This window comes from Oryzias latipes, chromosome 15 (assembly GCF_053564925.1).
Source record: "Oryzias latipes strain Hd-rR chromosome 15, Olatipes_Hd-rR_3.1".
Lineage (NCBI taxonomy): Eukaryota > Metazoa > Chordata > Actinopteri > Beloniformes > Adrianichthyidae > Oryzias > Oryzias latipes.
Genome location: NC_136251.1, coordinates 14051836 through 14067779, shown reverse-complemented (window position 1 = coordinate 14067779; position 15944 = coordinate 14051836). Strand labels below are relative to the sequence as shown.

General features: G+C 40.8%; 1 protein-coding gene across 10 annotated transcripts in view; it reads left to right on the top strand.

Annotated features, from left to right (window-relative positions):
- Window positions 1–15944, top strand: part of ehbp1 (EH domain binding protein 1) — a 147268-nt gene that overhangs the window by 70508 nt on the left and 60816 nt on the right. For all 10 annotated transcript variants that reach the window (XM_078931791.1, XM_078931786.1, XM_078931790.1 and 7 more), the window contains 4 exons: window positions 2005–2053; window positions 12589–13341; window positions 15649–15687; window positions 15772–15906. In XM_078931791.1, coding sequence (XP_078787917.1) covers window positions 2005–2053; window positions 12589–13341; window positions 15649–15687; window positions 15772–15906 — 976 coding nt within the window. The remainder of the gene's footprint in view (window positions 1–2004; window positions 2054–12588; window positions 13342–15648; window positions 15688–15771; window positions 15907–15944) is intronic.

The window sequence follows — 15944 nt, the reverse complement described above, 5'->3', positions numbered from 1 at the left end:
TTCATTAGGAATTCACCTCAGAGTTGTGGGCAGGACTGTTGGTGCAGAGTAAGCCAGCTTATTTCCCATCAGGGAGCACATCATCATTTTTGGGGCAGAGCATTCCCCCCACCCCCTAATGGAGTGCATTTTCTACATAACAAATAAGCTTTGTTTCAAACATCTTTTGTCTTCTCCCGATTCACAAAGGTTTAAATAAAGAAACACATGCAATTTTGAATTCAATTAATATATGTCCTCCATCATCAGAAAAATGCTGAAAGAACATGTCAACAACACCAAAAAATTATTTTCATTGGAGTGGATCTTTTAAGCTAAGAAAAAGTAGCTTTTTTTACTCTCACTGTAAAGGTTTGATGTTCTTTGAAAACACTGATATTGTTGAATGCTGGAGCAGAGACCCAAGGCAACACTGCTAGAAAATGATTCTACTCCCAAAAGAAGTGGTTCTTTTCTGTCATTTCCTGCATAATGCATAATATCTTTTAAATTGCTGTTTTTTTAGCTGAGCAGCATCCCACAAACAACCCAGTGATTGTTATCTGCAACACTTTTAAAAAGGCAGATAATACCCTAAGCAATGTTATGTCTAACTTTAAAAAAAAATCTGTTTTTCAAAACAAAATAAACACTTAAATGCTATAAATGCAAAAGTGTAATTTTTATTTGCAGAATAATGTAGAAATCAAATGCATACATTTCAATCTGACATTTTACGTCATTCCTTCTTTTTGTTTATGCATTCACACTGAAAGTCTCTCTCTGATCATCTATAGATTTATTGTTAAAGCTTCTCAGTGGTCTTTCAATTATGATTATGCCTTTTTTTAGGCAAAATCAGGCAACCTGTGTCGTTTCCTAGAACGTAGTTTCTGCAGAGCGTCAGGAGTTCATCAGAAATTCACCTCTGGGTTGTGGGCATGACTGTTGGTGCGGAGTAAGCCAGCTTATTTCCCATCATCCCTTTGTTTACACTCTCTCCCGCTACCTTACAGCCCCTCACAACCCTAACTTAACATTTACAGTGCAACAAAAATGGCGACCAATATTGAAGTCGTACAGTTTTGAGCCAGATATCAGCTCAGACGAGGAAAACGAAAACGTACGTGAATCTATTAAGTAAATATATTGGAATGGAGCGGAACGTTGAACTTGTGACCTACCGATTGTAGTTTGTACGTAACAACTACAAGCTTTTTCAAATTACTTTATTTCATATGCACAGTTTTAAACTTGATTTTCTTTATATATGTCCTCCATCATGAGAGCAGTTCAAAGCCTTGGCTCTATCCTTTTTTTTAAACTTTTTTTGTGGGTAGATATTAAGAACTAAGACAACTGTCTTTTGTTTTTGTGTTTTTGGTTGGCCAAAGTTATGCTTAATTTGTGTGTTGGCCATTTGACTGGGTGTGTTTCAACAGCAGGGATTTACTGACAACCTGTGTCTTCTTTCATGGGATCACTCTGTCTTCCTGTGAATCACCTTAAAACCAAATCTGCCCTTTCTATCCCACATTGAGTGTCATTCTCCTACTACTTCAGTCAATAAAAAGCAGGACTATGTTAGCACAGTGAACCTGTCAGCATGTCACCGCCATCACTTCAGCTGGTCTGTGGGATTAATGTGAGTGATCAGTTTACATTTATGCACTCACACCGTCAGTCAAATGTGGAGTTCCATGTTTGCCGCCCACACTAATCTTGTTGTTCATGGTTTCATGTTGTTTTAAGTGTGATTTCTTAAACGTCAAATGTGCAAAAACAGGCAGACAAACAGAGCTGTTGTGATCTCTGAACCTGTGTGTGTTTATGCCGCCTGCCTTCGCACTCCTCTGTGATTTTTACATATTTTCCACCCTATTAGTTCTGTTGATTGCACTGCTCTGAAATTGCATGTTACAGTTCTAATACCATTACATGTGACGCATATTTAAACACATTTTCCCCTCCACTGTTTCTCTCTGTGTCTGACCCCCCCTCCGCCCTCTCCTCCGCCTCTTTTAGAGACTACAAGTCGCTCGGCCCTCAGGATATTAAAGAAAACAACAAAAAGGTAAGAGGCAGCCCCCGCTGGGCCCTTCTCACCACTTACCTCCCCACCCCCCGTCCACGTCTCCATTTGGCCTTATTTTAGAGACCTGCCTGTAATCCCTGGATGTTTGTGTGTTTTTACTGTGGGGGGGGGGGGGGGGGGTAAAAGGTAAAAGGACACACACAAATGTAGGATGACAGTGTACGTGTTAGTGTGCGCTTAAGGCATGAGTTCACAACTGAGGTGTCAGGGATCAGACCGCAGCTCTTCCATCTATCAGGTTTTCTGCGTTCAATCAGGCGTTCAATTACAAAAGTCATTACATTTCGAATTAAGACTTTAAGGACCATTTAGAAAAGCATTAAGCAACTTTTTGGGGTATTCAAAGTTATTTTTACACTTTTCACAAGAAATAAATAAGGCTTTGAAACATACATCCTCACAGACTGACAACTCAGATTTTCCAAAAAGAAGATACGCATGTTTGGACTGAATACAAAGCTGTGATCTGAACTCTGCTGTTCCACTCAGACACATTTCAACATGAATGTCAACAGAAATGGTTGAAAATGAGCAATATATCCATCATTGATCTGGGGGGAAAAAAACACTTTGAGCTACAGTTTAACTCGTAAGTTAAAAGATTTACAAAGAAACAGGAATCGTTTTTTGGTGCTAATGTTAATATTATAGATATGTTCTTTTCATTCACAATGCAATTTTAATTCTTCTTTTCTTCATGTTCTCTCCTTACAGTTTTTTTTTGGCATCATTTTACTTGATGTTTCTAAATGTCATTGGGTATAAATTCAATTTCCCTCAGATATAATAGGAAAGAGATTTTAGTAGTGGAACATGAATGGCCTAAAATATAATTGAACTTAAAAATTTACAATCAGAAGTAGTAAAAACAAAATCTACACAGAATAAAAACACAAAATAAATGTTAAAAAGTAAAGTTTTTCTGACCAACAATGCAGGAGAAGAGAGTGTGTAGAAGATACAGGGGCTGTGTCAAAAGCTAGCAAAAAGATTTTATTCAATTTGTTTCATTAATGCAATCTGTAAGAATTATATTCCACTTATTCTGATATTTGTTTTTGCAATGACTCTTTAATGCAGTGGTCCTCAGCCTTTTTCAAGCTGCAGTCTGGTTTCATGTCAGACAATATTTTCATGGACCGGTCCGAATGGGCCAAAGTTTGCACCTCATATTTTTAAGCTTTCAGTTTCTATAAAACAAACAAACACATTTTTCTAATTAAAATGCTACTTCAAGAAATTTTGTTTAAATAAAATGTAAAACTAATGAAAACATTAGTAGATCTTTTTTTTTTTACATATAATAAAGATTCAACAAAACAAAGTTGTTGATTTGTAGAAGTAGTTTCTGATTTGTAAATAATTTAATAAAAGCAGCATTATAGTTTTTTAGTGTTGTTTTGTATAGAATGCTATTATAACACGGAAAAGTCGATCCAGTCTTAGATCCTCTTTCAGGGTAACACAATTCTTTTCATATTTTGTTATTATATAAATCCTGAATTATTGAGTACCGTTATTTGTTTTAACATCGGAACATTTTCTGTGCTAACGTTTCTTAACTGATGGATGCCTAATTTAGCTGTAGGAAATATTCATAAATGTCCTTTTTACAAGTTTCCACAAATCAGCAATTTGATTTGATTGAATCATCATTCTCTGTAAAATTTTTGCAGCTGGTTTAAACTTAAACTCGGTGATGAAGATTTTCCAGTGGAGGCTAACAACTGGACACTAACGTCAGCTGCATCCGACTTTTATGATGAATAAATAAAGCAAAAATAAACAAACACAACCCTCATAAAACTGGTATTTTTTAAAATATATTACCAAACATGAATCCACCCTGTCTGCAACTTCATTATCTGCGTATATGAAACATTCAAAAGTCAGTCGCCGCGTTATCAGGCAGAGTGAGCAGCTTCGGGTACATGAGAATAACTGTCTCAAGAAATCCGTACAGACAAAACTCCTGGTTTTGCCTGTAAATAACGGCTTTGAAGTCGAGGTTCTTCTTCGGTTTCTTCACCGGCTCTTTTCTCCCCGAAGAAACTTTCCAAATATGTTTTAAGTTTTTTGGTTTTTCATCAGCTTTTTAGTTTTAGGCTACTAACTTAGCCAGCTGTTTAGTCCTGGACACATCAAGACTGATGGATGTGGTGAACAGAATCCGGTAGTTTTCCAAAATAAAACTGCCGTCAGTTTGAGAAAATAAACAAAATGGAAATAATCTAAGTTAGTGTTTGCATTTTCTTCTGTCTGCGGCCCGGTACCAAGTGGCACACGGACCGTACCGGTCTGCTGCCCAGGGGTCAGGAACCACGGATTTAATGCATTAACAATGTAAAAAAACTGTCAATTTGAGAAGGAATTAGCCTGCTTGCGTTTTTCCCTCTGCCTGGATTGAAAATACAACTCAGTGGTGTTATCGTGTCACTTCTTTACATTTTTCCTCCGTGCACATCTTCCTCCCTCTCCGTGCACGCTGCAGTCTGGTCCCTTCATGCAGGCCGTGCACACAGACGCCCTCTCTTTGGCCCGAGGGTTACACAGAACGATACGCGTCAGGTTTCCTGCAGCTTGATTTTCTCTGCTCATACACACTCGGGCTCAGCGATAACCTCTGGTGGCCCTGTTAGGCATGAATGCTGCCTTGTTGACAATAACCAGAGTGGAGGGAAAGGCATAGACCCAATCCCATATCTGCTAACTGCCCTCACCTTCCTCCAGGTGCTCAAGTAGCCCTGAAGAAATTGGTCAGATATAAGTAATATGAGAATATGCCGCTGAAGGTGATAGCTGCTGAATAGCTGCAGCTGTAGTAAACGTGCTGCCACCAGCTTGTCTGCAGATCCACATCTGCTGCTGATGTGCACGAGGCCAAGCAGGCCTTTCAGTGCAGGGAACGGAGTGGAATGATAATCCAGGGTCTGCTTCACATTCTCTGTGTCACATTCTCTGTGTAAAACCATTTGAAAAGCCACCTGATCTTTGTGCTTTTTAGGTGAAAACAACCCAACAGCATTACATTTTCTCACAGCTCTAACATTTATGTAGCAAAAATCAATCTAGAATACAAAAATAACAATCAAATGGATAATTTTTCAAATCAATATGCTTCAATCAGCAGACGTATTTTATCAGTAAACAGGTCATGGTGGTCTAATAATTTCTTGACCCCCCCCCACACACACACACATGCACACCAGAGAGGAATGATAAGACGCTTCATATATATTTTTGAGAAAGTATGAAAACAATTCTATTTCAATATGAAATCAAAATAAGTGAACTCTCAAAAATCATAATGAATAGACCCACACTTACACACAGACACACTTCTAACACAGTCCAGACCATAAAGACTTGTTGGAACCTATAGAGTTTATTGGACAGACAGACATGGAAATGTATAGAAACAACGACTATCTCTGCTTTTCATGGCTGCTTGATGGACACCCCCCCTCCTTCAGCACACACCCACAAACACACACAGTCTGTCTGCAGGATGATTGGAGCGAGCTCAGTCTGAATTATGACAGATAAGGATAATCAATATCAGGGTGTGTAGTTAGGAAAAAAAGGCAGAAAGTGAATATTTGAAAGATTCCAGCCTCAGAGACGGACATCATTACAGACATTTGGAAATGAATCCAGTTTGAGGTGGTTTGCATGTTTGGATGTTTCCATTCTGTTTGAGCACCTTCTTTTCTACATTTGTTTTGTGTGTGTGTGTATCTGTGTGTGCGTTTATGTAATGAGGCCAAGGAGAAGTAATTTGTCATGCCATCTGATAGTGTTGCACCAAGCACGGGGCTGAATCACCCTGAGGGGCTGGGCTGGTGGGAGGAGGTGCTGATGATTGACAACGATAGATAGCTGTCAGTCAGTGAGAGTAAGCGAAAGGGAGGGGAAGGTGCAGGGAGTAGCAGCCCGGGGCCGGCGGAGGTGACATTTAGTCCAGACAGAGCCAGGTAGATTGAGGGAAAACGTCACGGTTTTTAAGGCTTCTATAGTGCTATTGCAGAAAAATGTCAGACTGAGTTCATGCAGTTCAGCCGATGCAGCCTCATCACTTTTTTAATCGATCAACTGCAGGCGGGACTTGTGGAAAGAAGATGATTGGGAGAGGTGTATGATATTTGATTTTTGCAAACAAATATGGATATTCTGATAACAATAGCCAAATTTGAAGCCTTTTAATTTATTGAAGATTTACCACAAAGTCTTTATACAGTGGTCATAAAGAGTGGTATTGCGGGGGGTTACGTTCTAAGAGTTATCCGTGATGGGTGAAATGTACAAAGTAGGAATGCAGATGTTTTAAGTCTTAAAAGCTCTCATTACACACTACATACACTTTTCTGAGACAGACATTACATTTTTTACACTATTATCTCTTGTTAAAACTCTCAAAGTTCAAACCTTTATAGAAAAATGAGTTCAGGATTATAGAATTAAAATAAAGATCTGATCATAATCCAAGATTTTTGTAGATGTGGCAAACTGAACGCATGCACTAAAAAAAAAAAAAAAAAAGCGAAAAATCTGTTCACCACAAGAGGTAACCGTAATATGGCAAAGAAACACTGTATAACACTTTTCCCCTGTCATAAAGGCCTGAAGTGGGTTACAGTCACAAGTTGCGTTTATCTGTATAGAGAAGCGGTGCAAACCAGACCATCAGGAAGAATAGTACAGTTAGTAAGGTTTTTCTTTTATGTCTGCCATCCCAGAGGGCAAGGGAAACTTCACAACTGCTGGTAACATTTGAACACGCTGTACAGAGAGCTCATTACTTTAAATCGAATGCACAATAATGGTGAATACTTGTGGTGTTTATTTTTGCCACGCCCGGAGAAACCATGAATCAAATAGTGGATTTTAATACCTGCAGTCATCAGGGAGAAACAACCAAAAAATAGTTGATTGAGCGACGACAGGAATGGGCGGCTAGACTAAATCGGAAGGACACGACTCAAACAGTTCTGGCTAATCTGCGAGTTTGCTCAACTCAGAGGTCAGTTAGTAATTGTAAACTTTAGCTAATGTTATTTTTGCCAAGTATTGTTTGCTTACAAGTTTATCTGCTAGGCCTTAGTAATGTTAGTGTGGCTGATGCGCTTGTGTACATACACTGTGTATACTGGAGTGTGTAGTGTTGTGCGTAAATGCATGGTGAGTAGCAGTACTAAAGCAGAAAACCACCAAGTCAAGATAGGTCACCTCTGGCAAAGCAGCTAGTTCCACTGTGAACTGGTTTTGTAAGGATCTATCCCGTCATTGTATCGTCATTTTTGCTGATAGGTCACAAAATCTGGGGGCCGTAACTGCCACTGATCTTCCCTCATTGCACGTTCATTATTTCAAACTGTTGAAACTACAAATGACAAAGTTCTAATAGGTCCTTGGTGCACTGATTCTTCTAACACTTACTGACAGTTTTGTTCAGAACAAACCCATCATCTTCAGATCTTCATGGTGTTGAACTCTTACAAAAAAATGACGGAATGAAAATGTGAAGAGATGTTAGAACAATAATAGCATTGATTAGTGGGAAAAACTGATGGAATACTTTGTTACAGTCCAGAAAGGACAACAAGTTGCAGGAAAACCCTGAAGACACGGATCTCATAAAGACGGCAGCACAAGATCAGCATGAACTCTGAAACAAAGCCCGGCTCAAGAGCCTCCCTGTCCGCCTCCTCCTGCTTTTACTTTCCCTCTTTCTCCTGTTCTTTCTTTTTTGTCCCTTTTGAGCAGAAAAGTTGTCGCTCCCTTTCACAGCTGGGTGAGAGCAGAACAATACAGCACACCGCTGCCCTGAATACGCATTAGAAACCCAATCAGGCCCTCTTATTCCTCATATTCCTTTTTCTTCTTCTTTCACACGGTTTCTGACAGAGAGGAAGGGGGCCTTAAAGAAGCTGATGTAAAGGCAAACTCCTGTGTTCTCCATTCTTTCTTCCCTTTTGTCACGCCTTTGCTCCTGCTTTGTCTTTACAAATAGAACAAACGCTCCCATACACCAGTCTTCTCTATGCAAGTACAGATTTTTCCTGCAAATTGTTACCTTTTCCATAAAAAAGCGCACAAAACGGGTCAGAAGAAAGGAGGCGGAACATGGAGGAACAGTTCTAAATTAAATGAACCACCTTTTTGTTTTGCTCTCATGTTTCCTTATTGCAGAAACAAATGTAGTTGGAAAAATAAGGTTAAGGGTGATGAAAAAGGATTTATTTTTTTGGGAGAAGACCTCAAACCCTGTAGTGTCGTGTCTCTCAGAGGAAGAACATTGCAGCATTGTGAGGACACACTTCTCAGATTGTTTAATAATTTAGGAAAACATCTAACATGATATGAATAGAAAAATGTCTGCCCGTCGTCTGTCTGCTTCCTGAATCCAAGTGCTGTAACCTTCAGATTTACCAAAGGCTGAAGATCATTGACAAAATCCTCAATTGATTTCTTTTAGAACTGTTTTGATTCTTAATACAACGGGAATCAGAGGACTTTCTAAATGATGATTTTAATGAATGAATGATTCCATTTGATTATGTATTTGACATCCAAGCTGCCACAACAACATCAGTGAGAATTCATTCTATTTTATTTGCAAAGCACCAAATGACAACCAGACATCTTAAGGTACCTAACAAAGATTGCTACAGAAACATCAAATCATTTTGTTCTGTTCGAAGCATTTTGAAAGGCCATATTATCTTAGCAGAATTCCTAATGACCCAAATGAGAAGTATTTTTTTTACAAAGTTTTTTTCCTCCACAAAGAAAATGGCGCTAGTTTGGAACCTCTTTACTAAGTTAAAAAGGAGCAGTCCTCAAGCAGCGATGGTAAACATTGAGTTTATTGTAAATGTACAAGTTCTGTTGTTGATTTTCCAAACGCACACAGATGGACAATCATCTCTTTATATATTTATATATACATTCAAGCATCAGGCAAAAAGAATTGCGACTTCATTTAAGGAGAAAATGAAAATGAGAGCAGATAATTTTTCATAAAGAAAGCAAAATAAAGGGCTGAAGGTCTGAACGAGGCTAAAAACCGTTAATGAAACAAACATTGGGGTTTGATCTGAGTGAGAGACTGACAGAAGGAGGAGATCTGCAAAGGCAGTGAAACAAACGGCTCTGCAACAAGTTGGAATTAGATCAACACTATCAAGCAGACCAGATACAAGCTGTGATACCTGGGAGGAGGCCATGTGTGCGCAGGCTGTGTGTGTGTTCACTTAATCTATTTATTTACCTGTCATTGGCAGCGATAATGGTTTTCATCCCTTCTCTCTGTCTCAGTCTATCTTGTGATGGGGGATTGGGTCCCGTGTCTCGCTTGATAATCACACCTGTATTTTCTCATCAAACTCTAATCAGACCAATTACACGCGTGACAGAGAGCGCGGGTGTGTTGATGTGGCGGTGGGGGGCGATAAGGACACACACTCACACACACTTTGGGATTAAGCGCTCTGTCTCTGGATATCTGCGTCTCTTATCGGGGACAGCCATTCCTGACATGATCTGTCAGCAGTCATGCCAAACTAACTAAGTGCAGATCACGCTTGGATCATGCATGCAGCCTCAACACAACCAATGTCTTCAAAAGATCCAAACTTTTACTTTTCATCTGCAATTTTAAATGTTTTTAACCTTCGGGGTACAGCATTTTTTAAGATAAAAAAAGTTAAAGTCCCACTCCATCATCTTTTGATATAAGGGCCGTGTGGCAGCGGTAGGGCGGTCGACCCCCGATCGTAATATTGCAGGTTTAATTCCCGCCTTGCACACCCATGTGTTGAAGTGTCCTTGGGTAACACACTGAAGCCCACCTTGCCTCTGGTGGAAGGTTGGCGCCTGTGTCCAGCAGCGGAGGCGCCACCAGTGTGTGAATTTGGGTGTGAATGGGTTTGTGACTGTAAAGCGCTTTGGGCCTTCGAGGAAGGTACAAAATTGCTATACGAGTATACGCTATTTTCCATTTATGGTGGTTATGCTGTTTTTAAGTAAAAACAAAAACTGCTTGGTTTTCTAGGACATAGTTTCTGCTGGGCGACAGAAGTTCATTAGAAATGTGCCTCTTAATTGATGTAAGTGGAGTATGGCCACCCTTACTTCCTGTCATCTTTCTGTCTACCTGCTTCCCACTAGCTTACAGCCCTTATAACCCCAACCTAACATTAATGGTGCAACAAAAATGGTTAACTTTATTGGACAGCCGTACAGTTTTGAGCCAGATGCCAGCTCAGACATGGAAAACAAATATGTACATAAATCTGGCTGTCCACAAGTCCTCCATCGTTAAAAAGATGATTTTAAAAAAGCCACAAACACAATTTTCATCTGAGTAGATCTTTAAAAAAATACTCTGAATTACAAAGTATATACATATTTATCAAAGTGGGTGCTTACTAATAATAAGAAACGCAGATATTGCGATCTGCCATATTTAAGCAACACAAAACGACTAAAAACACTAATAGGTAAAATTGAATAGAACTATATTATTTTTTTAAGCTCCAGTTTATAACTTAAGTTGTTTCAAAATAGACAAAAGTGACAAAAAGAGTACAAGTTATAATTAGTATTTTAAAAGGAATAAAAGTTTTCAGCGCTGTTTATTGCCAGGAAATAAATCAGGACCATAAATATTTGGACAGAGACACATTCTCTCTAATTTTGTTTCTGTACATTACCACAGTGAATTTTAAATAAAACAAATCAGATGCCATTGAAGTGCAGACTTTCAGCTTTTATTCCTTGGGTTGAACAGAAAGATTGCATAAAAGTGTGAAAAACTAAAGCATTTTTTAAACACAATCCCTTCATTTTATGGTTTCGTAAGCAATCGGACAATTGACTTCCATGCTATTGCATGGGCAGGTTGTTATGTCATTATGAGTGAAGCAGATAAAAGGCCTGGAGTTGATTAGAGGACTCGTGCTTGCATTTTGAAGATTTTGCTGTGAACAGACAACATGCGGTCAAAGGAGCTCTCCATGCAGGTGAAAGGAGCCATCATTAAGCTGAGAAAACAGAAAAAAAAACATGCGAGAAATTGCTACAGTATTAGGAGTGGCAAAATCAACAGTGTGGTACATCCTGAGAAAGAAAGAAAGCACTGGTGAACTCAGCAACGCAAAAAGAGTGAACAACACTCTCCAGGAGGAAGGCGTATCAATATCCAAGTCTACCATAAAAAGAAGACTGCATGAAAGTAGATACAGAGGGTACACTGCAAGATGCAAGCCACTCATCAGCCTCAAGAATAGGAAGGCTAGATTGGACTTTGCTAAAAAGCATCTAAAAAAGCCAGCACAGTTCTGGAAAAACATTCTTTGGACAGATGAAACCAAAATCAACCTCTTCCAGAACGATGGGAAGAGATAAGTATGGAGAAGGCGTGGAGAAGCTCCTGATCCAATGCACACTACATCATCAGTAAAACACGGTGGAGGCAGTGTGATGGTCTGGGCGTGCATGGCTGCTAGTGGCACTGGGATACTAGTGTTTATTGATGATGTGACACAGGACAGAAGCAGCCAGATGAATTCTGAGGTGTTCAGAGACAAACTGTCTGCACAGATCCAGGTGAATGCAGCCAAACTGATTGGGCGGCGTTTTATAATACGACTCCAAACATACAGCCAAAGCAACTTAAGAGTTTATTAAAGCAAAGAAGTGGAATATTCTTGAATGGCCAAGTCAGTCACCTGATCTTAACCCAATTGAGCAGCATTTCACTTGTTGAAGACTAAACCTCAGACAGAAAGGCCCACAAACAAACAGCGACTGAAAGCCGCTGCAGTAAAGGCCTGGCAGAGCATCCAGAAGGAGAAAACCCAGCATCTGGTGATGCCCATGAGTTCAAGACTTCAGGCTGTCATTGCCAACAAAGGCTTTTCAACCAAATATTAGTAATGACCATTTTGTTTTCAGTTATTTCATTTGTCCAATTACTTAGGAGCCCATGAAATGAAGGGATTGTGTTTAAAAAATGCTTTAGTTTTTCACACTTTTATGCAATCTTTTTGTTCAACCCATGGCATAAAAGCTGAAAGTCTGCACTTCAATGGCGTCTGAGTTGTTTTATTTAAAATTCACTGTGGTAATGTACAGAAACTAAATTAGAAAGAATGTGTCTCTGTCCAAATATGTATGGTCCTGACTGTATTTCTACAACAAAATTATCACAATTGCACAAACTCGATTGCCTTTTTAGCGATGTTTAGTTTTAATGTCATTGTAGTTAGTTATTCTAGAAGCCCTTATCTTAATAATAACCACAAATAAAAGGGACCAAAAATAAAGTTCTGAACAGGTATCTAAAAATGAGGTAAGCTAAGAACTGTCCCAACCAGCAGAGGGTTATGTCCACCACACGCAGATATCAGTACATTTCTAAGAGGTTTCTCCTGCTCCTTTGCCGTTTTATTTTTGTTAATCATTTGTGTTTATGAGTCTGTCATTTAAAGATGGTTGCTCTCGTTTTGCAGGCGTATGACGGCTTTGCGAGCCTCGGGATCTCCCGCCTCTTGGAGCCATCAGACATGGTGCTGCTAGCCATTCCAGACAAGCTGACTGTGATGACCTACCTGTACCAGATCCGGGCTCACTTCTCGGGCGAAGAGCTCAACGTGGTGCAGATTGAGGCCAACAGCAGCCGCAGCACCTACAAAGTTGGTGACTTTGAAACTGACACCAATGCCTCCGTCGGCCAGGATAAGTTTTATGCTGAGTTAAATGACGTTCAGCACCGGCAGGCTGAGCCTCAGCCCACTTCTCCTAGTACAAGCACTGAGGCCAACGGGGCTGATCTTGAGCCTCAGGAGGGTCTAAGCTTGACAACGGGGCCTTTGCAGCCCTCCCCTACTGTCCCATTACAGATCTCAGTACCACACACCAACGCTACAAACTCTAGTAACCTGACAGCAACTGTCTCTGAGGACCGGGGGGTGTTGCTCAAAGCCAAGACTTTAGACCTAAGCGAGATCAGGGCGGAGAAGGAAATGGAAAAGGAAACGCAGCAATTAGAAGAGGCAGGACAAGACGGAGGGGAGGGAGACGTTGAACCAGCACCGTCAACCAGGAGAGGAATTTCCTCCTCGCCTCCTCACCAGAAACTGGGCTTCTCCTACAACAGAGACGCTGACCTGATTAAGAAGAAGAGAGCCAGCCTTCGTCACTCAGAGTCAGAACCCGCCTCCGAACCCAGAACATCTCTGGTCAACCATGCAGATGGCAAACAGGTAAACACATCACTCCTGGACTTATAACTTTTTTATGCTTACTGTGTAAAAAAAAAGTGTGAAACAACACAAACACACAGTGGTCAGAGGTGAAGAAGCGAAGAAATGACATAAAATTGAGAGAAAAAGGATAGCACTGAAACTCCATCCAAAGAAAGGACTGGCATTTATTTTCTGCTGTTTTATCCCTTTAGGGGTCTGCCGGAGCCTATCCCGGCCAGGGAGGGCAACAATCACACACCCATTTACACTCACACTCACACTCACACCCATAAAGCATGTTTTTGGACGGTGGCAGGAAGCCGGAGACCCTGGAGAGAACCCACGCATGCATGGGGAGAACATGCAAAACTCCACACAGAAAGGTCCCCCATTGCTGTTCTGTTTTAGGTCCCCCAGCCGGGACTTGAACCGGGGGCCTTCTTGCTGTGAGGCAAGAGTGCTAACCACTGCACCACCGTGCAGCCCGCAAGCAAGTAATATCTAGTTATGGAGAACCTTTACTTAAAAAAATCAATAAATCCTTAACAATACAGGTCACAAAAAACATGATATAAAACATGATATAAGATAAAACTAAATGTTTTTGAAAAATTGTGAAATCTCACCTTAAAAGTAACAAAGTAACTAAAAACTCTTAGTAACAACAGGTTAACTTTGTGCTTTGAGAGTCCTCAGATGTGATGATTTTAAACCCTATAAACCTTCAAAATATGGAACAATAATATCCATGGCTTCAGAGGTATAATGACTGAAAAACGATTCATATTAATTTACATCTTAGTGAAAGCATTAAGTGAAAATGTTCTAGTCAGAATGAGAAACCGCTGTGTCATTGTTTCCTTTAAAGATGATCAGAAACACAGAAACAGTCCAGTCGCTGCGACACAAGACATTATTCAGAATGTTATCCAGGCTGTCCTCTTTGTTTGTGAAAATGTGTTTTTCTGGATTTTTTTTTCCTCATTTTTTCTCTCATAGTTGAGGTATGCCTATGATGAAAATTACAGGCCTCTCATCGTTTTAAGTGGGGGAACTTGCACAATTGGTGGCTAACTAAATACTTTTTTGGCCTACTGTATGTTTTCATCAGAGTTTATTTAGAATTACACTGGAATAAAGGCGTAATTATTCTAAGTGGACGCTCCTTCCACTCTAAAGTACTCAGATGTATGTCTGTAGTAGAGAACATCAAGGCTCTTAGAGGTCCAAACACTTCCTGTTTAGATTCAAACCTTTCAGTTCAAACTCACAAAAACCAGAATGTCACAGTTCAGGTTTTCCTTCCTCATTTTAGAGACCATAACCTTTAGATTTCATTGCATGATGATATTCATTTTACAATAGAGGAGGTGCTTTTTCACTGGACAACCTGAATGTTTTTGGAAGTGAAATCGTCATACATCGGCCCCTCCAGTTATGGTGGGAACGTCGCTGCAGAAGCTGCTTATGTTGCAGATTTATTCCTGCAGCTTAATTCAATCATTAGGATTCTGAGTGCAGGTGTCTGCAGGCTTCTGCCTCCAAACGCTTTTATCCTCGCACCCTGGCTCTGATTGAAGCTTTCAGTCATGAGACAGAGGATGCTCCTGACGCTGATTCCCCCCCACCCTCTGGCACTCGCTAAGCTCCACACCTCGGAAATGACCGTTCAGAAACGCTCCCGTCCTGCATGAGATGTTGTCGTCACCGTGTCGTTTTTCAGGAATCAGACGCGTCCGAGCCGAGCCCGCATGAACCCCCTGCTTTGACATTTCATTACACTTTCCATTATAGTTTCCATCCCTGCAGTTGATGACAGTTGAGGCCGTGAGCGCTCAGGCATGGAGGGGTGCGTCTCGCACACACCTGTGTGCTTGTGCACAGTCACTCGTCCACAAACACGGGATGCCTGCTCTGCTTAACCCCAGATTACTGTTTCTTGTTTACGAGCAGAAAGGTCACAGGATGGAGGGGGGCAGGTTTGACAGACACGGCACCCCATTTTTGATCTGCTCTTATCTAGTTAGTGGGATTCACCCCAGCCTGCATGCAGGCCAGTGTGAAAGTGTTGGACAGATAACACGTTTCAGTGTTCAGGTTTGTTCATTCTGTTTGCTTCTGCGCTTAGAATTCAATTCTTTGACAGCTTTAATTTGTTCTGAACATTTTCACACTCTCCACTGGACCAGACAGTGTCCAGCATTTAGACTGATCCCACTAACACACATCCTAATCCTGCTGTGCATCCGCTCGCCGACTGTTGTGATGCAGGGTTGCCTCATTGTAAAAATCCCTCCTGACCATTCTAATGAATTTTTCTTTTAGGAGCCGTCACCCACCTCTGCAACGAGTCCTGCAGAGAAGGTGAGTAAAACCTGCATTTGAGGAATGATGATGAATATTCAGCATTTGTCTCAGTCTGACAACAGGTTTTGTTTTTGCGTACAGAGAGTGCTGTCCCGCCAGGAGGAGCTGAAGGAGAGGGCCCGCCTCCTGCTGGAGCAGGCACGCAGAGACGCCGCCATAAAAGCTGGGAGCAAGAACGCCCCCGCCACTACCGCCAGGTCCAGCTCTGTCTCCGACGTAAGTGACACGTGCCAGTATCTCCTCCTTCAAAGCTC